This window comes from Heterodontus francisci, chromosome 20, assembly GCF_036365525.1.
Source record: "Heterodontus francisci isolate sHetFra1 chromosome 20, sHetFra1.hap1, whole genome shotgun sequence".
Lineage (NCBI taxonomy): Eukaryota > Metazoa > Chordata > Chondrichthyes > Heterodontiformes > Heterodontidae > Heterodontus > Heterodontus francisci.
Window position 1 is genome coordinate 33307879 of NC_090390.1, and position 27760 is coordinate 33335638.

The 27760-nt window shown below is 42.9% G+C and overlaps 1 protein-coding gene across 3 annotated transcripts; it reads left to right on the top strand.

The window, feature by feature from the left end:
• The first annotated feature begins 869 nt into the window (after nt 1-869).
• LOC137380914 (interferon-induced protein with tetratricopeptide repeats 5-like) lies at nt 870-27760 on the top strand. 3 transcript variants are annotated; one of them, XM_068053323.1, is made up of 3 exons: nt 873-945; nt 7755-7779; nt 24816-27760. In XM_068053323.1, the coding sequence occupies exon 3, from the start codon at nt 24910-24912 to the stop codon at nt 26290-26292; it is 1383 nt and encodes a 460-aa protein (XP_067909424.1). In that variant the 5' UTR covers nt 873-945; nt 7755-7779; nt 24816-24909; the 3' UTR covers nt 26293-27760. The 3 variants fall into 3 exon arrangements, with proteins under 3 accessions (XP_067909422.1, XP_067909424.1, XP_067909423.1); XM_068053322.1 differs by lacking the exon at nt 7755-7779 and adding an exon at nt 22479-22592; XM_068053321.1 differs by lacking the exon at nt 7755-7779 and having other exon boundaries at nt 870-945.

Here is a 27760-nt window from a genome sequence, read left to right on the forward strand (position 1 = left end):
GATGAAAAAGAAGGAGGAAATCTAAATAATATAAAAATAGTTAAAACAGGCTAAAAACAACGAAACTTTATAGTTGCAGACACATCGGGAGATATTTAACATGATGGAGTGTTTGGGTTTGGGAGTGGGTGGGAGGTTAAAGCTGGTGAAATTAACAGTGCATCAGGAAGCCATATCCAAGCTGCCAAATAACCCTGGAGCTATTGATGAGAAGGAAAACCATTGAGGAGCAGCAGAGAATGTGTGATGTACTGACAGGTCTTCCAATCACACTGGGCATGATTGCAGAGAGAATGGAGCAGTCCACCTCAAGCATGAGTAAGATGATGTCACAGGGCATTGCAACGATACGCCACTGACCCACACTAAAGTGCTTTCCATTGAAGCAAATAGTATAAATGTGTTTAAAAGACAACCGGAGGTGACTGACGGAGGAGACAGCATTGAGGTCAACTGAAGAAGTTGGGCTGTTTGGGCCAAATGATATTTTTCTGTTGCTAAGCTAGCCAGCATTTATGTTGGTCTGAATGGAGTTCTGTGACAACACACAATGTTATAAAAGCAAAATACTGCAGATGCTGGAAATCTGAAATAAAAACAAAAAATGCTGGAAATATTCAGCAGGCCTGGCAGCATCTCTGGAGAGAAGCAGAGTTAACATTTCAGGTCAGTGACTTTTCATCAGAGCCCTTGTCATCAGAACACATTGTTACTGCACTTACATCAGTCTTGCCTGTATAGGAATGCTAGACTCTTAGTTTCATTTTCTAGGTTTAGTTTTGATTCACATTCTGGAAATGATGCCAAGGAACACATGACAGGACAGTATAAATGAGCTGGAAAACATAACACACCCAACACTCTTCTCGATCAAATCACCATTAGAAGTAGAGGTGAAACTGGAAAAGGAATTCAACACATTTTTCATCTGATCAGCATTATGAGGTAAAGATCGTTAGAATTCCTTCAGTATCTAAATCTACATGTAAACTATTGAACAAGGAGCTTACTTTACAAAGCAGTTAAAATGCATAGAGCTGGGATTATTTGTTCACAGTAAGAGTATATGGTGCTGCATCACGACTGGTGATTACCAGAAAGCATGAGGCAAAAGGAGGATCTGTTTATAGGTTATATCAGTAATAATTCAAATTAAAACTAGTTTCTACTCGGGCTTCATTAAACGTATGTAGTTAAAATTGAATTTTATATTCGGTGCAGTTTGGTTTGCACTGAGAGCTGTTGAGTCTGGTAAGTCTGGTGAGAAGCAGTTTTAAGGGTTAACTTCTATCTAAAGTCTAGTTTTTTTATCAGAAAGCATGACGCAAAAGGAGGACCTGTTTATAGGCTATATCAGTATAATAAAAAATTAAAACCAGTTTCCACTCAGGCTACATTGAACGTATGTAGTTTAATTAAAATTTTATATTCAATGCAATTTGGTTTGCACTGAGAGCTGTTGAGTCTGGTAAGTCTGGTGAAAAGGAGTTTTAAAGGTTAATTTCTATCTAAAGTCTAGTTTTCTTCTTCAACTTAGCCGATAACTAAAATTACTCCTTGAGTAAAGAGAAGTGAAGTTTTATTCAAGCCTTTAAACAAGGGTATACAAGCTCTCTGGGAGCAGCTGCAGATAGTTTCTTAGGAGCTGGTTTAAACTGGTTTTCAGAAGCTTGAATCAGTTGGTTTTCAGAAGGTATTAAAGCAGGGCTTCCTCAGTGCTGCATTGTCTACAAGGAGTGCTGCTTCGAGTAAAGTGAGTGTTTGGTGAGTGAGTGAGGGAATTCGATGAGTGAGTGACTGACTGAGTGAGGGAGTTCAGTGAGGGATGTGCTTCTTTCTTTTTCTCCCTTTTTTCAGCCTCCAGCACCTGGCTCTTATTTTGGTTCAGGGGAAGAAGCTGATTGGTGAGTAACTGGTAAGTTATTCTACTTATTCCAATTGTAATAAAGAGTTTTTAAAGTTACAGTATGGCAGGGCAGCTCAGCCAAGTAGAACGTACATCCGGCAGTATGTGGGAAGTCATGGACTAACCATGGGTCTGAGAAGAACACATTTGCAGGAAGTGTCACTGGCTGCAGAAGCTTCAGCTCGGGTTTTGGAACTCGAGCGGCGACGGGAGTCACTGTTGTGCATCATGAGGCGGAGGACTACGTGGCTAGCACGTTTAGGGAAGCGGTCACACTGCAGGTTAGGAGGGAATGGGTGACCGCCAGGCAGTCTAAGAGAGCCAGGCAGGCAGTGCAGGAGTCCAACTTGCTCGCTAATTGGCTTTCCATTTTGGATACTGTTAAAGGTGATGGTTCCTCAGAGTGCAGCCAGAGCAAAGTCCTTTGCACCACGGGTGGCTCAGCTGCACAGGAGGGGAGAAAGACGAGTGGAAGAGCAATAGTAAGAGGGGATTCGATAGTCCGGGGATCAGACACGTGTTCCGGCGGCAGTAAACATGACTCCAGGATGGTATGTTGCCTCCATGGTGCCAGGGTCAAGGATGTCATGGAACGGCTGCAGTACGTCCTTCGTGGGGAGGGTGAACAGACAGAGATCGTGGCCCACGTTGCTACCAATGGCATAAGTAGGAAGAGGGATGAGGTCCTGAAAGCAGGTTTTAGGGAGTTATGAAATTAAAAAGCACAACGTCAATAGCAGTAATCTCAGGATTATAGCCAGTGCCACGTGCTAGTGAGCACAGGAATAGGAAGATTGATTGTTTGAGCAGGTGGCTGGAGACTTAGTGTAGGAGGGAGGGCATCAGATTTCTGAGGCATTGGGACCGTTTCTGGGGCAGATGGGACTTCTACAAGATGCACGGGCTACACCTTAGCAGGGCCGGAACAAATATCCTCACAGGGAGATTTGCTAGTGCTGTTGTGGAGGTTTTAAACTACCTTTGTCAGAGGGACAGAAACCTGAGGGGTAGATCAAATTAGAAAGAAGTAAAGATGGTAACAGGAGGTCGAAAAGTAGCAAGCGACATTAAAAGGCAAACGAAACAAAGGTGAGCATCAACTAGGCTTAGAATGCAGAATAATGTAAAGAGTCAGAGAGTCATACAGAACAGAAACAGGCCCTTCAGCCCATCGTGTCTGTCCGGCCAGCAAGCACCTAACTACTGTAATCCCATTTTCCAGCACTTGGCCCTTTACCTTACATGCTATGGTGTTTCAAGTGCTCATCTAAATACTTCTTAAATGTTGTGATGGTTCCTGCCTCTACCACATCTTCAGGCAGTGCGTTCCAGATTCCAACCACCCTTTGGGTGAAAAAAGATTTTCCTCAAATCCCCTCTAAACCTCCTGCCCCTGACCTTAAATCTATGCCCCCTGGTTATTGACCCCTCCGCTATGGGAAAAAGTTTCTTCCTATCTAATCTATCAATGCCCCTCATAATTTTGTATACCTCAATCATGTTTCCCCTCAGCCTTCTCTGCTCTAAGGAAAACAACCCTAGCCTTTTCAGTCTCTCTTCATGGCTGAAATGCTCCAGCCCAGGCAGCATTCTGGCGAATCTCCTCTGCACCCTCTTCAGTGCAATCACATCCTTCCTATAGTGTGGTGCTCAGAACTGTACACAGTACTCCAGCTGTGGCCAAACTAGCGTTTTATACAGCTCCATCATAACCTCCCTGCTCTTATATTCTATGCCTCGGCTAATAAAGGCAAGTATCTCATATACCTTCCTAACCACCTTATCTACCTGTGCTGCTTCCTTCAGTGATCTATGGACAAGTACACCAAGGTCCCTCTGACCTTCTGTACTTCCTAGCATCTTACCATCCATTGTATATTCCCTTGCCTTGTTAGTCCTCCCAAAATGCATCACTTCACATTTCTCAGGATTAAATTCCATTTGCCACTGCTCCGCCCATCTCACCAGCCCAACTATATCATCCTGTAATCTAAGACTTTCTTCCTCACTATTTACGACACCACCAATTTTCAGGTCATCCGCGAACTTACTGATCATATCTCCTATATTCACGTCTAAATCATTATGTACACTACAAACAGCAAGGGTCCCAGCACCAATCCCAGCGGTACACCACCGGTCACAGGCTTCCACTCGCAGAAACAACCTTCGACCATCACCCTCTGCCTCCTGCCACTAAGCCATTTTTGGATCCAATTTGCCAAATTACCCTGGATCCCATGGGCTCTTACTTTCTTAACCAATCTCCCATGCGGGACCTTATCAAAAGCCTTACTGAAGTCCATGCAGTCTGCATCAACAGCTTTACCCTGATCTACATATCTAGTCATCTCCTCGAAAAATTCAATCAAGTTAGTTAGACATGATCTCCCCTGACAAAGCCATGCTGACTATTCCTGATTAATCCTTGCCTCTCCAAGCGGAGATTAATCCTGTCCCTCAGAATTTGTTCCAATAGTTTCTCAACCACTGATGTTAGACTCATCAACCTGTAATTACCTGGTTTATCCTTGCTACCCTTCTTGAATAATGGTACCACGTTTGCTGTCCTCCAGTCCTCTGGTACCTCTCCTGTGGCCAAAGAGGATTTGAAAATTTGTGTCAAAGCCCCTGCTATCTCCTCCCTTGCTTCACAAAACAGCCTGGGATACATCTCATCTGGGCCCGGGTTTTTATCCACTTTTAAGCCCACTAAAACAGCTAATACTTCCTCCCTTTCAATACTAATATGTTCAAATATATCACAATCTCCCTCCCGGATCTCTAAAGCTACATCGTCCTTCTCCATAGCGAACACAGATGAAAAGTAATCATTTAAAACCTCACCTATATCCTCCGACTCCATACACAGATTGCAACATTAGTCTCTAATGGGCCTTACCTCTTTCCTTGCTTATCCTCTTGCGCTTAATATACTTATAAATGCCTTATGATTTTCCTTTATCTTGCCCGCCAGTGTTTTTTCATGTCCCCTCTTCACTCTCTGAATTACTTTTTTAAGTACCCCCTACACTTTCTATAATCCTTTCATGCCTCTGCTGTTTTCAGCGCTCTGAATCTGCCATAAGCCTCCTTTTTTATCCTGATCCAATCCTCTATATTCCATGACATCCAGGGTTCCCTGGACTTGTTGATCCTACCCTTCACCTTTAACGGGTACGTGTTGGCTCTGAACTCTCATTATTTCCTCTTCGAATGACACCCGCTGGTCTGATGTAGACTTTCCTACAAGTAGCTGCTCCCAGTCCACTTTGGCCAGATCCTATTTTATCATACTGAAATTGGCCTTCCCCCAATTCAGTACCTTTATTTCCGGTCAATTTTTGTCCTTTTCCATAACTACCTTAAATCTTACAGAGTTATGGTCACTATCCCCGAAATGGTCCCCCACTAACACTTCTACCACTTGTCCAGCTTCATCCCTAGGATTAGGTCCAGTACTTCCCCTTCTCTTGTATGACTTTCTACATACTGGCTCAAAAAGCTCTCCTGTATGCATTTTAAGAATCCCTTTAAGCCTTTTGCACTAAGACTATTACAGTTGATATTAGGGAAGTTGAAATCTCCTACTATTATTACCCTATTATTTTTACACCTCTCTGAGATTTGCCTACATATCTGCTCCTCTGTCTCTCCCTGACTATTTGGAGGCCTGTAGTACACTCCCAGCCAAGTGATTGCCCCCTTTTTGTTTTTGCTACCCATATGGCCTCATTTGAGGAACATTCTAAGGTATCATCCCTCCTTACTGCAGTAATTGACTCCTTGATCAACAGTGCAATACCACCTCATCTTTTATCCCCTCCCCTATCACGCCTGAAGATTCTATACCCTGGAATAATGAGCTGCCAGTCCTGCCCCTCCCTGAACCATGCCTCTGTGATAGCAATATCATCATAATCCCATGTGCTAATCAATGCCCTCAATTCGTCTGCCTTACTAGTAAGACTCCTTGCATTAAAATAGATGCAATCCAGCCTTGCATTTTTCACTTGTGCCTTAACAGATCTATATTTGCTCTGCCTTCCAGAGTGACTCTGTTTCTCTTCTATATTTGGCTGTGCATCACCCCCCCACTGTACCTCCACTCTGCATCCCATCCCCCTGCCAAATTAGTTTAAACTCCCCTCCAATAGCACGAGCATACCTCCCAGCAAGGATGTTGGTCCTGTTCCAGTTCAGGTGCAACCCGTCCAACTTGTACAAGTCCCACCTTTGCCAGAAACAGTCCCAGTGATCCAGGAAACTAAAGCCCTCCCTCCTGCACCATCTCCTCAGCCACATATTCATCTACTCTATCCTTCTATTCCTATGCTCACTAACAGGTGGCACCGGGAGTAATCCAGAGATTACAACCTTTGAGGTCCTGCTTTTTAATCTGCTAACTAGCTCCCTAAATTCTTGTTGCAGGACCTCATCCCGCTTTCTCCCGATGTCGTTGGTACCAATGTATAGCATGATTTCTGACTGTTCACCCTCCCCCTTCAGAATGTCCTGCAGCCACTCCATGAAATCTTTGACCCGAGCACCAGGAGTCACGTTTCTGGCCACAGAAACACCTATCTGTACCCCTTATGATAGAATCCCCTATCACTATAGTTCTCCCACTGCTTTTCCTTCCCTCCTGTGCAGCTGAGCCACCCATGGTGCCACAGACTTGATTTTTGCTGCATTCCCCTGATAAGCTATCGCCCCTGGTAGTATCCAAAGTGGGAAATCTGTTGGAAAGGACCCAGGGGTCTCCTGCACTACCTGCCTAGTTCTTCTACTCTGCCTGGTGGTCACCCATTCCCTTTCTTTCTGAGCAGTCTTTACCTGCGGTGTGACCACCTCCCTGTACGTGCTATCCATGATGTTCTCACACTTGCGGATGCTCCACAATGTCTCCAGCCGCCACTCCAGATCCGAAAGGTGGATTTCGAGTCGCTGCATCTGGAGACACTTCCTTCACACGTATTCGCCCTGGACACTGGAAGTGTCCCTGACTTCCCGCATTGCACAGGAGGAGCGCCCCACATTGCCGAGCTGCCCTGCCATGACTTACGCTTAATTTATCCCCTTAAATTACCCAACAATTAGATTATTTACACTAGGGACCTTGACACCCTAAAAAAAAACACTACCTAACATATTAAAAAAACTGTAACCTTTCCCTTTACTTTAGTTACTTATCCAGCTATTTTGAGTTATTCCCTAACAACAGTGACTCACCAACCAATCACCTTGCAGTTTTCCTGTGACGTCACTGTTAGCTTTTTTTTTGCAAAGCTCCAGCGCGCTTGAAGAGGTCCGATTGCTCTCCACTCCTGAAGGTAAGTGAAGGTCCCGAGCCTCGCGTTGGTTTTATCTGCTCCCAGTTCTCAGCGTTTCCAAATAGGTCCGACTGCTCTCCACTCCTGAAGGTAAGTGAAGGCCCCGAGCCTCACGCTGGATTTATCCGCTCCCGGGTCTCAGCATTTCCACACAGGTCCGACTGCTCTCCGCTCCTGAAGGTATGTGAAGGCCCTGAGCCTCGTGCTGGATTTATCCGCTCCTAATTCTTGGCGTTTCCACAAAGGTCTGACTGCTCTCTGCTCCTGAAGGTAAGTGAAGGTCCCGAGCCTCACGCTGAATTTATCTGCTCCCGGTTCTAGGTGTTCTCACACAGGTCCAACTGCTCTCCGCTCCTGAAGGTAAGCGAAGGCCCCGAGCCTCACGCTGAATTTATCTGCTCCTGGTTCTCGGCATTTCCACACAGGTCCGACTGCTCTCTGCTCTTGAAGGTAAGTGAAGGCCCCGAGCCTCGCGCTGGACTTATCTGCTCCTAATTCTTGGTGTTTCCACACAGGTCCGACTGCTCTCCGCCCCTGAAGGTAAGTCAAGTTTAAGTCAAGAAGACAAGGTTAAAGACACTCTACCTGAATGCATGCAGCATTTGCAACAAGGTAGATGATTTAAAGGCACAAATAGAACTAAATGGGTATGATCTAATTCATTATGGAAATGTGGCTACGGTGTGACTAAGACTGAGAATTGAATATTCAAGGATATTCGACATTTAGAAAGGACAGGCAAAAAGGAAAAGGAGGTGGTGTGCCACTGATAATAAGTGAAGGGATCAGTACATTAGTAAGGGAAGAACTCAGATCAGAAGAACAAAATATGATATCTGTTTGGGTGAAGTTAAGAAACATCAAGCTGCAGCAAAAATTGGTCTGAGTTGTTTTCAGTCACCAGACAGTAGTGATAGTGTGGGGCATGGTATTAATCAGGAGATTAGAGAAGCATGTAGCATGGGAAATACAGTAAAAATGAGTGACTTCAATCTGCATATAGACTGGGTAAACCTAATAAGCACTAATGCTGTGGAGGACAAGTTTCTGGAGTGCATTTGGGATGGTTTTCTAGAGCATTATGTTGAGGAACCAACTAGAGAACGGGCTATTTTAGATCGAGTATTAAGTAATGAGAAAGGGTTAATTAAGAATTTTGTTGTAAAAGAACATTTAGGGATGAGTGACCATAATATGATGGAATTTTACATTATGTTTGAAAGTGAGGTAGTTCAATTTGAAGCCAGGGTGTTAAATTTGAACAAAGGAAATTATGAATGTATGAGGAGCAAATTGGCTGAGGCAGATTGGGAAAACAGATTAAAAGATATGACAATACATAGGCAATGAATAGTCTTTAAAGAATTAGCACATAGTTTACAGCAACTATACATTCCCTCAAGGCACAAAAACCCCAGAAGAAAAGACAGTCAACCGTGGCTAAAAGAGGAAGTTAAAGGTTTGCATAAAATTAAAAGAAAAGGCCTATAAAGTTGCCAGAAATAGTAGTAAACCTGAGAATTAGGAGGAGTTTAGAATACAGGAAAAGAGGACCAAGAAACTGATAAAGATAGGGAGAATAGAATATGAATGTAAACTAGCAAAAACATAAAAACGGACTGTAAAAGCTTCTATAGATATGTAAAAAGGAAATGTTTGGCTAAGACAAATGTGGGTCCATTACAGGAGGAGTCAGGAGAATTGATAATGGGGAATAAAGAAATGGCAGAGAAGCGAAATGATTACTTTATGTCTGTCTTCACTGAGGAAGATACAAGAAATCTCCCAGAATTAGAGATCCAAGGGATTTGGGGGAATGAGGAATTGAAAGAAATTAGTATTCATAACAAGGTTGTATTGGAGAAATTAATGGGGCTGAATGTTGATAAGTCCCAGGACCTGATATTCTAGATCCCAGAGTGTTGAAAGCGATAACTATGGAGATAATGGATGCATTGGTGATCATCTTCCAAAATTCTGTATCGAATCTGGAACAGTTCCTGCAGATTGGAAGGTAGCAAATATCACCACACTATTTAAGAAGGGAGGGAGAGAGAAAACAGCATAATTAAAGCACATGGGATTGGTGGTAATATACTGGCATGGATTAAGGATTGGTTAACAGGCAAAAAACAGAGAGTAGGAATAAGCGAGTCATTCTCACATTGGCAGGCTGTGACTAGGGGGATACCACAAGGATCAGTACTTGGACCCCAGCTGTTCACAATATATATCAATGATTTGGACGTGGAGACCAAATGTAATATTTCCAAGTTCGCGGATGACACAAAACTAGGTGGGAATGTACGCTGTGAGGAAAATGCAAAGCGGATTCAAGGGGATTTGGACAGACTTAGTGAGTGGGCAAGAGCATGGCAGATGGAACATAATGTGGAAAAATGTGAGGTTATCCACTTTGGTAGGAGGAATAGATGTGCAGAGTATTTCTTAAATGGTAAGAGATTAGAAAGTGTAGCTGTACAAAGGGAGCTAGGTGTACTCGTCAATCAGTCACTGAAAGCAAACATGCAGGTGCAGCAAGCAATTAGGAAGGCTAATGGCATGTTAGCCGTTATTGCAAGAGGATTTGAGTACAGGAGTAGCGAAGTCTTGCTTCAATTGTATAGAACCTCACCTGGAGTACTGTGTGCAGTTTTCATCCCCTTACCTTAAGAAGGATATTATTGCCATAAAGGGAGTGCAATGAAGGTTCACCAGACTTGTTCCCGGGATGGTGGGACTGTCTTATGAAGAGAGTTTAGGGAAACTGGATCTGCATTCTCAGAGTTTCGAAGAATGAGAGGTGATCACACTGAAACCTACAAAATACTTAAAAGGATAGACAGGGTAGATGCAGGTAAGATGTTTCCCTTGTCTGGGGAGTCTAGAACCAGGGGACACAATTTCAAAATAAGGAGTAAGGCACTTAGGACCGAGATGAGGAGAGATTTATTTATTCAAAGGGTTGTGAATCTTTGGAGTTCTCCACCCCAGAGGGCTGCGGAAGCTCAGTTATTGATTATGTTTAAAGCAGAGATTGATAGATTTCTAAGTGCCAATGACATAAAGGGATATGGGGACAATGTAGGAAAAAGACATTGAAGTGGATGATCAGCCATGATTGTATTGAATGGTGGTGCAGGCTCGATGGGCTGAATGGTCTACTCCTGCTCTTATGTTCCTTGTAAATGCTCTCAGGTCCTATACAGACATTGAAGACAGAAAGTTCTACTTTGCATTCCATGGTAATTTAGAAGAAGCTAACTAATGTACAATGGTGACTTTCCGCACTTACATACATACAAACTAAAGCACTGAGAACTTTAATTCAAAGAGAGAGCACAGCACGAACTATGATGTGCGGGGAGCGAACGTAACGTGAAATGCAGGGGGTGAGTTCCAGCTTACAGTGGGTAGGAGAAGAAAATTTGCTTGCTGAAATTAAGAATGGGAGCATGGGGGAGAAGAAAGCTCACAAGAACTCGGGAAAAGACAGGTGAATTAGTTTGAACAGAGAGGCAAAGGGAGGAAACCACGATGAACTGAGTGAGGGGTTAAGAATGATAACTTGGACTGAGGGGTGTTACCGACAGATGGGAGATGATAGGGATGGTTTCCCCTTTTCACCTCTCAACTGACCAAAGAGAGTGTATTTTATAAAAGTGTTTTAACCCCTGGCGTTTTAATGGTCAACAAATCGACAAATGACAGGTTTTCTTGTAAGTTTAAAAGAAAGATAAATGTTTTTTATACATCACCTGAAAATATATGCAACTTCATCCACTCTCTCACACACACACACACACACACACACACACACACACACACACACACACACACACACACACACACACACACACACACACACACACACACACACACACACACACACACACACACACACACACACACACACAGATTAAAAGATAACACGTGTTAAGGTGTAATGGTTTTAAAAAGAGTTCACTTTGAAAATGTTTTTCTTCCCCGGAGTGAAGCTTTAAAAAGGTGCAGGACTGTTCTCCTTTTTCTGGTTCACTGAAGACAAAACTTGGAAAGTTTCAGGTGGATGGATTTATTGCTGCAGACGTCTTTTGTTATATCGCAGTCTCAGTTCAATGGCGAAAGCTATGGTTCGATTTCTCAAATAGGGAGTTCAAGGCCAACTCCAGTCTCTGCCTACATATAGTTTAAAGATTGTGTTCCTAGGCAGGGTCCTTCCTCTTCACTGGAATAGATGGGATCTCTCCTTCTGGCTTTGTCTGCATAGAATGTCTCTTATTAAAGCTCCTTATCAGAAGCCTAGTTTCTGTCATGTGACCAGAATTTCTCTCATTGTTTTCATAAATGGTTTCTGATGGAGAGGCCATTATTCGACACAAGGTGTGGGTATCACTTATCTTTCTTCCATCTTGATAAAGTGGAGTTTTATTCACACCCATTCTCTTGAATTTGGAGTCATCAAGTCTGCAATGCCATTGCGAACTCAATTTGTTGGAGAGAAGTAGCCATGAACACAGAATGTGTCATTTATAGTTTAATGCCTTCTCGAAGGCTTGTCCAGACATGAAGACTGACTCAGGGCTCTTGCAGTTTCTATGCATATTGGCAGTACAGGATAAGCTCAACTGACCTCTCAACCCAATTTTGTTTTGTAGGAAATGTGTCCATTTTGGGTTTGTTTCATGTTTATGAGATAGTTCATAATTTCTCCTTGTGTGAACGTGACAGGGGTAAGGGAGAAGAGAGTCAACATGGACAAGAGGTGGGAGGAGTAGAGAACAAGAATGAGCTGGAGGGTGAAGTGTATCAATGTGAAAAGAACAGGAAGAAAGCAAAAAAGAATTTGCTTTGATGTAATACCTCACAGGAATCTCTCAAAGTGCTTCAAGTTTCGTGAAATATTTTGAAATGCAGTCACTGTTGATTTGAAATGTGACAGTCCCCTGCCCCTGCACCACCCCCCCCCCCACCCCACCCCAGGAAACCCACCCCAAATCCACCCCCCAAGATCCGACCCCTCCGACCACGCATGGTCTTATCTGGTCCTGTGGCCTTCAGTAATCAGTTCCTTTATCTTTCCCTCTGCAGTACAGTAAATTTGTGCCTTTTCTCATTTGTTCATGGCATGTGGACGTTGCTGGCCCATCCTTAATTGCCTTTGAGAAGGTAGTGGTGAGCTGCATTCTTGCACTGCCGCAGTCCATGTGGTGAAGGTACATCCACAGTGCTGTTAGAACAAAGAACAAAGAGAACAAAGAAAATTACAGCACAGGAAACAGGCCCTTCGGCCCTCTAAGCCTGCGCTGACCCAGATCCTCTACCTAAACATGTCGCCTATTTTCTAAGGGTCTGTATCTCTTTGCTTCCTGCCCATTCATGTATCTGTCTAGATACATCTTAAAAGACGCTATCGTGTTCGCATCTACCACCTCCGCTGGCAACGCTTTCCAGGCCCCCACCACCCTCTGCGTAAAGAACTTTCCACGCATATCCCCCCTAAACTTTTCCCCTCTCACTTTGAACTCGTGACCCCTAGTATTTGAATCCCCCACTCTGGGAAAAAGCTTCTTGCTAGCCACCCTGTCTATACCTCTCATGATTTTGTACACCTCAATCAGGTCCCCCCTCAACCTCTGCCTTTCTAATGAAAATAATCCTAATCTACTCAACCTCTCTTCATAGCTAGCACCCTCCATACCAGGCAACATCCTGGTGAACCTCCTCTGCACCCTCTCCAAAGCATCCACATCCTTTTGGTAATGTGGCGACCAGAACTGCATGCAGTATTCCAAATGTGGCCGAACCAAAGTCCTATACAACTGTAACATGACCTGCCAACTCTTGTACTCAATACCCCGTCCGATGAAGGAAAGCATGCCGTATGCCTTCTTGACCACTCTATTGACCTGCATTGCCACCTTCAGGGAACAATGGACCTGAACACCCAAATCTCTCTGTACATCAATTTTCCCCAGGACTTTTCCATTTACTGTATAGTTCACTCTTGAATTGGATCTTCCAAAATGCATCACCTCGCATTTACCCTGATTGAACTCCATCTGCCATTTCTCTGCCCAACTCTCCAAGCTATCTATATTCTGCTGTATTCTCTGACAGTCCCTTCACTATCTGCTACTCCACCAATCTTAGTGTCGTCTGCAAACTTGCTAATCAGACCACCTATACTTTCCTCCAAATTAGGTAAAGTAAAGAGTTCCAGGATTTTGATCCAGCGACAGTGAAGGAACAGCGATATATTTCCAAGTCAGGATGGTGTGTAACTTGGAGGAGAACTTGCAGGTGGTGCTCTCCTGCCCTTGTCCTTCTAGGTGGTAGAGGTTGCAGGTTTGGTAGGTGCTGTCGAAGGAGCCTTGGTGAGTTGCTGCAGTGCATCTTGTAGATGGTACACACTGCTGTGATGGTGCATCAGGGTGGGGGAGTGAGGATTCAAGGTAGTTGATAGGATGCCAGTCAAGTGGATTGCTTTGTCCTGGATGGTGTCAAGCTTCTTTAATGCTGTTGGGAGTGCAGTCATCCAGGCAAGTGGAGAGTATTCCATCAATGCCTGACTTGTGATTTGTAGGTGATGGATAGGCTTTGGGGAAATCAGAAGGTGAGTTACTTGCCACAGAATACCCATCTGGTAGGGGACGATAGCATAGCGGTAATGTTACTGGAGTAATCCAGAGGCCCAGACTAATGCTCTGGCAACATGAATTTAAATCCCACTGCAGCAGCTGGAGGAATTTAAATTCAATTAATCAGTCTGGAGTAAAATGCCAGTCTCAATAATTATTATTTTTAATTCTTTCATGGAATGTGGGCGTTGCTGGCAAGGCCAGCATTTGTTGCCCATCCCTAATTAACCTTGACAGCAGAGTGGTTTGTGAGACCATTTCGGAGGGCAGTTAAGAGTCAACCACATTGCTGTAGGTCTGGCATCACATGTAGGCCAGACCAGGTAAGGACGGCAGATTTCCTTCCCTAAAGAACATTAGTGAACCAGATGGGTTTTTACGACTGTTGATGGTAGTTTCATGGTCACCATAACTGAGACTAGCTTTCAATTCCAGATTTTTTATCATTAATTTAAATTTATTAATTAATGAAATTTAAATTCCGCCAGCTGTCGTGGTGGGATTTGAACTCATGTCGCTAAATTATTAGCCTGGGCCTCTGGATTACTAGTTCAGTGACATTACCAATGTTCATGAAACTACTTGATTGTTCTAAAAAGTCATTTGGTTCACTAATGTCCTTCTGGGGAGGGAATCTGCCGTCCTTACCCCATCTGGCCTATATGTGACTCCAGACCCACAGAAATGTGATTGACACATAACTGCCATCCGAAATGGCCTAGCAAGCCACTCAGTTATGGGCACCACCACCTGCTCAAGGGCATTAGGGATGGACAATAAATGTTGCTGGCCATGCCAGTGAGCTCACATCCCAAAAGCGCACAAAAAAAAATACTCTAACCTGCACTTGTAGTCACAATATTTAAGTGGCTGGTCCAGTTAAGTTTTGGGTCAGTGGTAACCGCAGGATCTTGATGGTGGGATACTCAGCGATGATAATGCTGTTGAATGTCAAAGGGATATGGTTAGATTTTCTCATGTTGGAGATGGTCAATATCACTTGCCACTTTTCAGCCCAAGCCTGAATGTTGTCCAGGTCTTGATACATGCAGGCACGGAGTGCTTCATCATCTGAGGAGTTGCAAATGTAACTGAATTCTGTGCAATCATCAGCGACCATCCCTACTTCTAATCTTATGAATCAAGTGAAGATGTTTGGTCACTGCCCTTAAGAACCCCAGCAGTGATGTCACAACTCAAATTCCAGAATACTTAAGGAATGGTGGCACAGTGGCGCAGGGGTTAGCACTGCGGTTTCACAGCTCCAGCGACCCGCGTTTGGTTCTGGGTACTGCCTGTGCGGAGTTTGCAAGTTCTCTCTGTGAACGCTTGGGTTTCTGCCAGGTGCTCCAGTTTCCTCCCACAGCCAAAGACTTGCAGGTTGATAGGTAAATTGCCCCTAGTGTAGGTAGGTGGTAGGAGAATTGAGGGAATGTGGGGATGTGGTAGGGAATATGGGATTAATGTAGGATTAGTATAAATGGGTGGTTGATGGTCGGCACAGACTCGGTGGGCCGAAGGGCCTGTTTCAGTGCTGTATCTCCCTATGACTCTGAGTGGCCCTAGAAAGAGTGGATGCATTGGTGGTCATCTTCCAAGATTCTATAAATTCTGGAACAGTTCCTACAGATTGGAGGGTAGCTAATGTAACCCCGCTATTTAAAAAGGGAGGTAGACAGAAAACAGGGAATTATAGACCAGTCAGCCTGACATCGGTAGTGGGGAAAATTCTAGAGTCCATTATCTAAGCAGGGCACTTGGAGAACAGTGGTAGAATCGGACAAAGTCAGCATGGATTTACTAAAGGGAGATCATGCTTGACAAATCTACTCGAATTCTTCGAGGATGTAACTAGTAGAGTTGACGAGGGGGAGCCAGTGGATGTGGTTTATTTGGACTTTCAGAAGGTTTTCCACAAAGGCCCACTTAAGAGATTAGCATGTAAAATTAAAGCGCAGGCGAATGGGGTAATAAATTGCGATGGATAGAAAATTGGTTGGCAGACAGGAAACAAAGAGTAGGGATAAATGGGTCTTTTTCCGAATAGCAGGCAGTGACTAGTGGGGTACCACAGGGATCGGTGCTAGGACCCCAGCTATTCACAATATATATTAATGATTTAGATGAGGGAACTAAATGTAATATCTCCAAATTTGCAGATGACACAAAACTGGGTGGGAAGGTGAGTTGTGAGGAGGATGCAGAGAGGCTTCAGGGTGATTTGGACAAGTTGAGTGAGTGGGCAAATGCATGGCAGATGCAGTATAATGTGGATAAATGTGAGGTCATCCACTTTGGTAAAAGAAAAAGGAAGGCAGATTATTATCGGAACGGCTATAAACTGAGAGAGGGGAATATGCAACGAGACCTGGGTGTTCTCATACACCAGTTGCTGAGGTAAGCATGCAGGACATACAGGCGGTAAAAAAGGCAAATGATATGTTGGCCTTCGTAGCGAGAGGATTTGAGTACAGGAACAGGGATGTCTTGCTGCAATTATACAGGGCCTTGATGAGGCCACACCTGGAATATTGTGTGCAGTTTTGGTCTCCTTATGAGGATGCTCTTGCTGTAGAGGGAGTGCAGCAAAGGTTTACCAGACTGATTCCTGGGATGGCAGGACTGACGTATGAGGAGAGATTGAGTCGGTTAGGATTATATTCGCTGAAGTTCAGAAGAGTGAGGGGGGATCTTATCGGAACCTATAAAATTCTAACAAGACTTGACAGGGTAGATACAGGAAGGATGTTCCCAATGGTGGGGGAGTCCAGAACCAGGGGTCATAGTCTAAGGATACGGGGTAAACCATTCAGGACTGAGATGAGGAGAAATTTCTTCACCTAGAGACTGGTGAACCTGTGGAATTCACTATCACAGAAAGCAGTTGAGGCCAAAACATGGTACGTTTTCAAGAAGGAGTTAGATATAGCTCTCGGATTTAAAGGGATCAAAGGATATGGGGCGAAAGCGGGAACAGGTTACAGAGTTGGATGATCAGCCATGATCATAATGAATGGCAGAGCAGGCTCGAAGGGCCGAATATCCTACTCCTGCTCCTATTTTCTATGTTTCTATGTCAATTGTAAATGCTCTGTGAGGAGAGACATGTATCAAAATTCAATTCTTCAGAGTGCATGAATAGAAATTCTGATTAAGAAGGAAGCTTTCTGAAGAAGATTGTTCAATGAATGATGAGCAGCAAGCATCAAAAGATTGTGGTGGAGTTCAAATGTACATTCCACTTTAAATAACAAGATAGGAATTTCCTTGGAGTTTTTTGAGGATGTTACTAGCAGAATTGATAAAGGGTGGACGTAGTATACCTGGATTTTCAAAAAGCTTTTGACAAAGTCCCGAAGAGGAGGTTGGTTAGCAAAATAAAAGCACATGGGATAGGAGGTAATATACTGGCATGGATTAAGGATTGGTTAACAGGCAGAAAGCTGAAAGTAGGAAAAAATGGGTCATTCTCGCATTGGCAGGCTGTGTCTAGTGGGGTACCACAGGGATCAGTACTTGGGCCCCGGCTGTTCACAATATATATCAGTGATTTGGATGTGGGGACTAAATGTAATATTTCCAAGTTCACGGATGACACAAAACTAGGTGGGAATGTGTGTTGTGAGGAAGATGCAAAGCAGCTTCAAGGGGATTTGGACAAATTTAGTGAGAACATGGCAGATGGAATATAATGTGGAAAAATATGAGGTTATCCATTTTGGTAGGAGGAATAGATGTGCAGAGTATTTCTTAAATGATAAGAGATTAGAAAGTGTAGATGTACAAATGGACCTGGGTGTCCTCATCAATAAGTCACTGAAAGCAAACATGCAGGTGCAGCAAGCAATTAGTAAGGCAAATGGTATGTTAGCCTTTATCACAAGAGGAGCAGTGAAGTCTTGCTTCAACTGTATAGAACCTTGGTTAGACCACACCTGGAGTACTGTGTGTAGTTTTGATCCCCTTACCTTAAGAAGGATATTATTGCCATAGAGGGAGTGCAATGAAGGTTCACCAGACTTGTTCCCAGAATGACGGGACTGTCTTATGAAGAGAGATTGTGGAAACTGGGCCTGTATTCTCTCAAGTTTCAAAGAATGAGAGGTGATCACATTGAAACCTACAAAATACCTAAAGGGATAGACAGGGTAGATTCAGGTAAGATGTTTCCCCTGGTTGGGGGGGTCTAGAACCAGGGGGCCCAATTTCAAAATAAGGGGGTGCCACTTAGGACAGAGATGAGGAGAAATTTCTTTCCTCAGAGGGTTGTGATTCTTTGGAAATCTCTACCCCAGAGGGCTGTGAAATCTCAGTCATTGAGTATGTTTAAAGTAGAAATTGACAGATTTCTAAACAACAATGACATAAAGGGATATGGGGATAAAGGCATCCAATTGGATGATCAGCCATGATCATGTAGAATGGGGGGCAGGCCCGATGGGCTGAATGGCCTACTCCTGCTTCAATGTTCCTCAACTCCTATATTCCTAAACTGCTTTCAATTTAATTATCTTCTACAGATTAAATTTAATTTTAATGAAATTGAATTTGTTAAAATATGCATAAATATTAATTATGTTAATGTTAATATTTATTTTAAGGAAATATTGGTGTTTCTTTCATTTCATAAATTACAGCAATGTTATTCCAGTAAAGTTAGGGAAAGAGACAATTAAACATCATCAATTCCATTAGGCATTATGACATTTTCACAAATTCTGATGTAGGGCAAAATCATGAAGATTTTGCTGATATTGCCATCAGGGTAAATTTATTGTCATGAGAACTAGGTTGAGCTGATTTTAAGCTCCGCTCTTTTTTTACATAGTATTCATGTCATAAAATGTTATGAACAGTTTTTAAAAAAAGTTTAATCCGCAGTGAAATATACTCCTATTTGCTTTCCAAATCTGTATTATTTGTAAGGCAAACACATTATCGACAACACAGGTAACATATGGTTACAGCACATAGTGAATAAAGGCCGGCAATTCACTCCCAATTCATATACATTGGCTACTTTATAGTTTATATCTGATTTGTGCATGAAGCTGGAACTAGCTTTCTGTGAACATTTAAGGATGTCTGCCCAAGGAAACACTGAAGAGCATGATAAACTATGTTGGTAATGCAGGAGCCAAGACTTTTTTGTCCAAATACAACATCCACATAGATGGCGCATGGCTTCTGTATGAGGAATAGTCATGTACCAAACTAGACTATGCACTATGTACTTGTACTTACATTCAAGGGGTCAGTATTGTGTTAATCGGTTGTAAGTTAATCAATGGCGCCTTCTTGTTTTGGGGGAGTGTTATGACCTCAGAGAGACCGTTAACATTAAGACATGAGATATGAACTCCCCAGACCAATTTAAAGAATTACACAGCTTTTTCACCAACATTCCCATCCAAATCCTTGAAAAATGTTTCAGCCAACCAAATACCGAAATTTCTTCCACAAGAACTGAATCCTTCTCATCTTGTTTAATCCCATGAACCTGAGATCCTGTTAACTCACAATCTGGAAATATTCCAGGAAATTGCTATTGCAAAACTTCCATTTCAGCAGCCACAACTGACTTTTCTGAAACTACTGGAGACACCAATACCTTATCCCTAGCTAAATCATTCCTTACAGATCCACCACTTCAGTATCAAATCATGGAAGATTTCCACTGCTTCCAGATCGGTGATTAAATCACATTGCAAATTAACCTTATGCAATGGAATGGATAAATAACCCCCCTCAATGCCCCGCACTATGACTTTCACTATCGTTGCACTACTTAGGAGACAGTTTACATCCTTTGCTGCCATTAATGACTGGGTTGCCCCTGTATCTCTAAGCAGCACAATCGGCTTGCATGTCTCATCTGATGGATATGGGTACACATTACCCTCTATCAAAAAACTTCTAATACCTTCAGGGACCTGATGTAGTTCATCAGCACTCAGGAGAGAACACCTCTGCTCCCTATTCAACATCACCAATGCCATTGGCTTGTCAGCACCACCACCACTAGGGACATTCTTTTTAGGACAGGCTTTCGGTAAACCTTCCACAGGTACCAGTTTGCTTTTTAACTTCCAGCATTCTGATTTTATATTCCATCTTATATTACAGAAATAATACATTGGTCCTTTTGACTCAACTCTCATACCCTGACTTTTTTTTCACCACCCTGAGGACTGCCTGCATCCTCTCCTTTACTGTTTGTCTCTCCTGAACAAAATTGCTTCTCATTATCAACCTTCCTATCTTTCTATGAAAATTTCAAAACTGTGGCCTATAACTAGTGCTTTTGTGGATCAATTCATGAATATCTGCCATTGCTGCGTTATTCCTTATTTTATCAACTTTACAGGCTGAAATTTATCAGCGAGCTGTGAAAGCGGCGGCCTTCTGACACAGAAGTGCCACCACACAGCCCCATGATATTACGGACAGGAGCTGATTTAAACGGAGGGGGCGGAGTGCCCCCCCCCCCCGGTGATGATGAAGGTGCTGGCGCCGGCACCATTTTTAAAGGGCTTCAAGCCCTTCATATATATTTAAATATTTAAAGGTGCCTGTGAGCTTAAAAAAATTAATAAACATTTAATGTAACATTGAATCCCCTATCCCACCACCCCACCCCACCCCCGCCCACTGAGTCCTAAATACATAAATTGACCTATCTCCCCAAAAATACCCTGCTTGAAATTCTAAACCTCACCACCCCCCCCAAACTTCAGTATATTTGATTCTCAACCCCTTCCCACCATCCCTACAACCAATAGGAATAGTTTTCCCTGCTCCTCCCTTCATTCCACCCACCCCCGATAATTTTATTCCTCCCCCCTCCCCACCAGTGTCTCACCTCTGAACTCCAACACAGTTCCGAAGGCATGCGAGTCGGGCCAGTTGGCTATAAAATCGGCGTGGGAAGCCATCAGCGGCTGGTAAGTTCATTTGCATTTTAATGTGGCTAATTTCAATATTTTAATGAAGACCGCACTGGGGCCTTGCCGCCGCTGCCACTAATATCCGGCAGGGCCTTCTCAGCATCGTGGGTCATGGCAGGCCACTCCCGTTAGCATTTTATGGGCCTCCCCACCACAACCCACGGCATCAAGGTGTTGGTAAAATTCAGCCCTATGTTCTTTCAGGTGGGACCTTATTCCTGAAGGGATACTCTTTTTAAATTCTTCCATAATGATTACTTCCCTGAGGCTTTCAAAGTCTTGCTCAATTTTCATGGACTAAACCATCAATCAAACACTATTCCCTTTCTCTCGCAAATTCAATAAATGTCTGGCCCTGTTTCTTTTTCAAATTCCTGAAATTTGTCTGTAAGCCTCTGGTACCAACTCATAAACATAGAGAACTGCAGTTTTAACCATTTCATAATCACTTGGCTGTCTCTTTTAAAGTGTTGAAGAATGCTTTTCCCATCAACACACTTGGCAATAAATTTGTCCAACTTTCTTTTGGCCATTTCAACTTCATAGCAAGTTAGGCACAAGCAAATATTCCTTGCCAAATCAAAAACAGGAGTTAAACTGGATTCATGCTCAAATCTTCCAGCCACGTAATTTAAGCTTTTCTTAGTCCAATGTAAATTTCCTGACTTTTATTTCTTTTTGTAACTCTCTTTTTCTTTCTCTTTGAATTCCAGCTTTCTCAGTTCAAGTTATAATTGTTTGTCTCTTTCTCCTTCTTCCTTTTCAAGTTCCAGTTTGTAACTGAATTCTAACTAACTCAATCTGAGAGCTACCAGGATCAACCTTTTATTTCTCAAGTTTAAAATGCTGAGCCAACACTTCAACCATTTCTGCCTTTTTAGCTTTTGATTTTAAACTGACCCCCACATGCTCTGCTACAGCCATTAACACATCCACTGTTTAAATCTGTTAAATTATTGAGAGCCCAAACTTCTCTCTCCTCAAACGCTTGAGCATTAAAGAAGACATGCTGACTTTTCTTTATGAGTACAGCAAAAGTAATTGTACAATCTTGTCTGTTTAAATTCTAGCAAATTCCAATTTACCCATTTTACAGCCTCTGACTTTAACTAAACAGTGCTTTGCAAGTAATGAATACTCTAAATTAGAGAAAAATATTTTCTTCACTTATTAAAACACTTGAAAACCTCACACTACATTTATACATTACATAGTTCTCCTTGAAACAAAATCTTTACAGCTAAAAGTCCCAAACGCCTCCAAGTTTCAATGGGTTGGATCCCCCAGACCTTCTCAAACTCAATGTCCTCTTTGCTCACTTCTTCTAAGCACTTTCTTCCTGGACCTCCATGAATAAGGCAATCTCTAGTGAACATGTTGTTTTTTCCTTCTCTGCAAACCTCAACTTTCAAATCAAGTTCAACTCATCACAGCCTTTCACTGTATCACTGTTCTGAGAGCAGATGTTCCATCTCTCTCTTCCTTGAGGCTGCCACTGCTGGTCATTGTCTTCTGGTCCTCCTTACAGCCTCTCTGACTTCTGAAAATCTGGTGAATTTATCTAGAATCAAGAGTCAACAGCCATTTGTCTTTTCCAAAATGCAAAGTCCACAAATCCAGCAATAGTATCTGGGCCTTCCTTTGTTTCCAGGTAGAACAAAGAACAAAGAACAAAGAAAATTACAGTACAGGAACAGGCCCTTCGGCCCTCCAAGCCTGCGCCGATCCAGATCCTCTACCTAAACATGTCGCCTATTTTCTAAGGGTCTGTATCTCTTTGCTTCCTGCCCAATCATGTATCTGTCTCGATACATCTTCAAAGATGCTATTGTGCCCGCGTCTACCACCTCCGCTGGCAACGCGTTCCAGGCCCCCACCACCCTCTGCGTAAAGAACTTTCCACGCATATCCCCCCTAAACTTTTCCCCTCTCACTTTGAACTCGTGACCCCCAGTAATTGAATCCCCCACTCTAGGAAAAAGCTTCTTGCTATCCACCCTGTCTATACCTCTCATGATTTTGTACACCTCAATCAGGTCCCCCCTCAACCTCCGTCTTTCTAATGAAAATAATCCTAATCTACTCAACCTCTCTTCATAGCTAGCACCCTCCATACCAGGCAACATCCTGGTGAACCTCCTCTGCACCCTCTCCAAAGCATCTACGTCCTTTTGGTAATGTGGCGACCAGAACTGCACGCAGTATTCCAAATGTGGCCGAACCAAAGTCTTATACAACTGTAACATGACCTGCCAACCCTTGTACTCAATACCCCGTCCGATGAAGGAAAGCATGCCATATGCCTTCTTGACCACTCTATTGACCTGCGTTGCCACCTTCAGGGAACAATGGACCTGAACACCCAAATCTCTCTGTACATCAATTTTCCCCAGGACTTTTCCATTTACTGTATAGTTCACTCTTAAATTGGATCTTCCAAAATGCATCACCTCGCATTTGCCCTGATTGAACTCCATCTGTCATTTCTCTGCCCAACTCTCCAATCTATCTATATTCTGTTGTATTCTCTGACAGTCCCCTTCACTATCTGCTACTCCACCAATCTTAGTGTCGTCTGCAAACTTGCTAATCAGACCACCTATACTTTCCTCCAAATCATTTATGTATATAAGTGGGCGGCACAGTGGTGCACTGGTTAGCACTGCAGCCTCACAGCTCCAGGGACCCGGGTTCGATTCTGAGTACTGCCTGTGCGGAGTTTGCAAGTTCTCCCTGTGTCTGCGTGGGTTTCCTCCGGGTGCTCCGGTTTCCTCCCACATGCCAAAGACTTGCAGGTTGATAGGTTAATTGGCCATCATAAATTGCCCCTAGTATAGGTAGGTAGTAGGGAAATATATAGGGACAGGTGGGGATGTGATAGGAATACGGGATTAGTGTAGGATTAGTATAAATGGGTGGTTGATGGTCGGCGCGGACTCGGTGGGCCGAAGGGCCTGTTAAAGTGCTGTATCTCTAAACTAAACTAAACTATATCACAAACAACAGTGGTCCCAGCACGGATCCCTGTGGAACACCACTGGTCACACGTCTCCATTTTGAGAAACTCCCTTCCACTGCTACTCTCTGTCTCCTGTTGCCCAGCCAGTTCTTTATCCATCTAGCTAGTACACCCTGGACCCCATGAGACTTCACTTTCTCCATCAGCCTACCATGGGGAACCTTATCAAACGCCTTACTGAAGTATTAACAATTGCAATTCGCATTTGTATTTTCAGAGCCACTGGCTCCTTGTTTATGATCTGAAAATCAGGGAATGTGAAACCCATTGTCCGTCAGGTTTTACAACCTTGTATTCTCTGCTTTTAAAAAGGGTCTTTGACCTGGGTTCCTTGTCCTAGGAACCAACATTCCTGTCTTATCTTTAAGCAGAGTTGATGTGAGGTCACATGACCTTTCTGACTCCATCTTACACTCCATTAAAAATGACAAATTTTAAAATATAATCATGCTGCAAGGTTCAGTGTTCATAACAGAGAGCCCGTTCCCAAACAATCAAGCATGTGGAGGAGTAGCTTGGTGATCCAGTTTAATAGAGTTATTTCCATTATATGAGGGAGAACATTTTAGAATTAACACTCACAATTTAGTGAGGAGACGTTTTCAGTATAGAATGTATGAATGAGAAGCTGTAATGAGCAAATCAACAGAGTGATTGAGTACTTCAACCAGTGCTCCTGTTCATATCATTCAGATTGGTGGTGATTGAGATGTTACTGTGCGTTGGGTGAGAAGACTGACTGACCAGGATCTAGTATTTCATCCAGCATGAAGGAGACAAGTGAAAGTGCATCCAAGATTTTGAATCAGAACATTTGTTTTTGCAGGGCTGTGTGCAGTGGTCCCCTTTGTTGGACCAGAGTTTTCATGGTCATTAAATCCAGGAGTCAGTAACAGCCCTTCGTTAAAGAAACTCGATGGAAGGGAGGGTGTGCTTCAGCTAGTTTTGATGAATTTTGTTCTCTTGCAGCAACGCACAGAAGGATGGGTTGAAAGTGAAGCTCGATCAGCTTCAATGTCACTTCACATGGAGTCCACAGAAAGAAAACATTGACTTGGATGATATGAAGCAAAGATTACAAGATTCAATACAGCTCAGTGTGAAATATCAAGCCAGGTCTTACAACCAACTTGCTTTTGTAAACTGTCTGCAAGGCAACTATGAAGAGGCAATTCAAAACTTAAAGGAAGCTGAAAAGTTTCTGAGGGAAAATCATGAACATGAATTTGAAAAAAGAATCATCATCACCTATGGAAACTATGCCTGGGTATATTATCACATGGGCCAACTGACAGAGGTCCAGTCCTACCTCGACAAGCTGGAGACAATCTATAAGCAACTTACTAATGGCTCTCAGTATACAGCAATGACACCAGAGGTATACGGGGAGAAGGGGTGGACACTGTTGAGTACTGATGCTCAGTTCTATGAAGTGGCAATGGAATGTTTTAAAAAAGCTCTGGAGGAAGATCCTGATAATACTGAATGGAATGTTGGCTATGCAACTGTTCTGTTTCGTCTGGAAGGGTTTTCTGGTACTCCAGAGAATCGTGGGCCCAGTAAATCAGCGAAGCAGTTGCGACGTGTGCTGGAGCTTGATCCAGATGACTCTGTAGCCATGGTGTTGTTGGCTCTCAAACTACAACAGTTCAATCAAAAGGAGGAAGGTCTGAAATTAATTGAACAAGCATTGCAGATCTCCCCTGACCTTCCATATGTGCTTCGTTATGCAGCAAAATTTTACAGATCAAAAAGAGATGTGGTAAAAGCTGTGCAGCTGTTGAAGAAAGCATTAGAAATTACCCCAAACTCTACTTTCTTACACCATCAAATAGGTCAGTGTTACAGAACAAAACTATATCAACTGATCAACTATCCAGGCAGTAAAGACCCTCACAATCCTGCTTTCCAACCGAAAGCTGAGTTGATCAATCAATGCAAATACCATTTTGAAAAGGCATTTGAGAATCGCCCATTAACATCAATTAAAGCACAGTTGGATTTTGCAGGAATCTGTTTATTAAATGAAGAATATCTCAAAGCAGAGGAGATCTACAACCATCTACTGAAATTGGAAGGTATTCGTCCAGAAAACAAGCAGGCAATATGTTTACAGGTTGGGTTGTTTGAACTGAATCAGAAAAGATCGGAATCAAATGCCATCGCACATTTTCTGGAAGGACTGAAAGTCCAATATGATTCAATACAGCAGCAAAAGTGTCACGAAAACTTGAAGAAGATAGCAGAAAGACGTCTTAGCAGGAATTCAAGAGACAGCAAGGCCTTTGGTGTTCTTGGGTTCATGCACCAACTGGATGGGGAGAAACATGAAGCTATTGAATGCTTTGAAAAGGCTTTGCAGTTTGATCCTGGCAATGAAGAATATCTCAGTGCTCTTTGTGAATTACGCCTTTCTATCTCGGCCAATAATGACTTTCCCAGATAAAACTAAACACATTTTTGAAATGTGTTTGATACTCTCTGATCTATGAACAGGTTTAGCAAGGTACTCATCTCACTTATATTCTGTGGGTACTTGCTTTCAATTGAAAATTTTGTTCACGTGTGTTTAATTTTCAAATGATAATCTTGTAATTATTCCAAATCCCTGTGCTTCATTCAAGAATATTTACACTGCTGGTGACCCAACCAAATAGCATTTGTTTCCATCTCCTTAGAGATTTTGATGCACGTGGAAAGAAAGTAAGGTGGGTTTTGGGAAATTAGAGTTACTTGAGCCAATTGGACAGAGGCACAATAATTCTTTATGAATTATAGGAACTGTTTTTAAAGCAATAATCAACTTTACATGGAGCTTGGTTTTGAATGGGTGAATGGTGAGGAGAGTTGGAAACTCACCCATTGCTGCAGATATTGGGCCCAGGCTCAAGCCAGAGTTGGCATCACAGGTGGGCCTAATGACATCACCAGAGCCCAGTCCGCGAATGTCAATGAGGATCTCGCCCACATTGGGCGAGTACCTTAACCCAGTTTCTGCCAAGTGGGTAGGTTTATAATCACCCTCATGAAGTTCTAATGTAACCTGGATAACTGGGTATATAGGTACACCCTGATGTCTAAATATACATGAAAAACATGTACTTCATCGTGATTGTTATCTGTTTAGTGTGTTTTAACAGCAATGCATGGAAAGTATTATAGCTAGAGGTACCATAAGCTTCAGTGCAGTCTGACCTTGTGACTGATACTCTTATGGTAATGATGGTAGAATAAAAGTATCCAATCCAGCCAATAGAGGGTATAATAAATCCACTCTGTCACCCTATTTCACAGAAAAGCTCCCCATCGGGTGAAAGGCTTTCCATATGTGAGATTTGAGAAAGGGCCAACGGTCACTGCAACCCCTCAAATAAATCAAAAACTTGATTCTGTTGCTCTGAGGATTTGCTGACAGATGTTTGGATTCCCATCCAGAGGGTTCATTCAGATCTCAGCCTCTGTCACTGGGAGTCTCCCTGCCCTGTAACTTGTCGGCTTCACCAGCTCGTCATCAAACCATTGGAGTCCCTCATTGGCCAACACAGAGCAGCTGGGACAATATCCAGGAAAGTCCATTTCTACAGACTGTCAGCATCTCAATGAAGGGAAATGCATAGAATGGGAAAGACTAAAGAATATAAAAATAGGTTAATATGAGTTTAAAAGAATAAAATACTATAACATGATCTAGAAGGGATTAAAGGTTTATAAGGGCTGGCAGGAATGTGGAGTTAAGGGCACAGTTAGATTAGCCATGACCTTATTGAATGGCGGAACAGACTCGCGGGGCCGAATGGCCTACTTCTGCTCCCATGGCTTATGCTCTTAACTGCAGGCACTCATTTTCCAAGTGAAGATTTCAATTGTAATTGTATAATCACAGATGGAACTTTAAAATAATCAATAAAATGAGA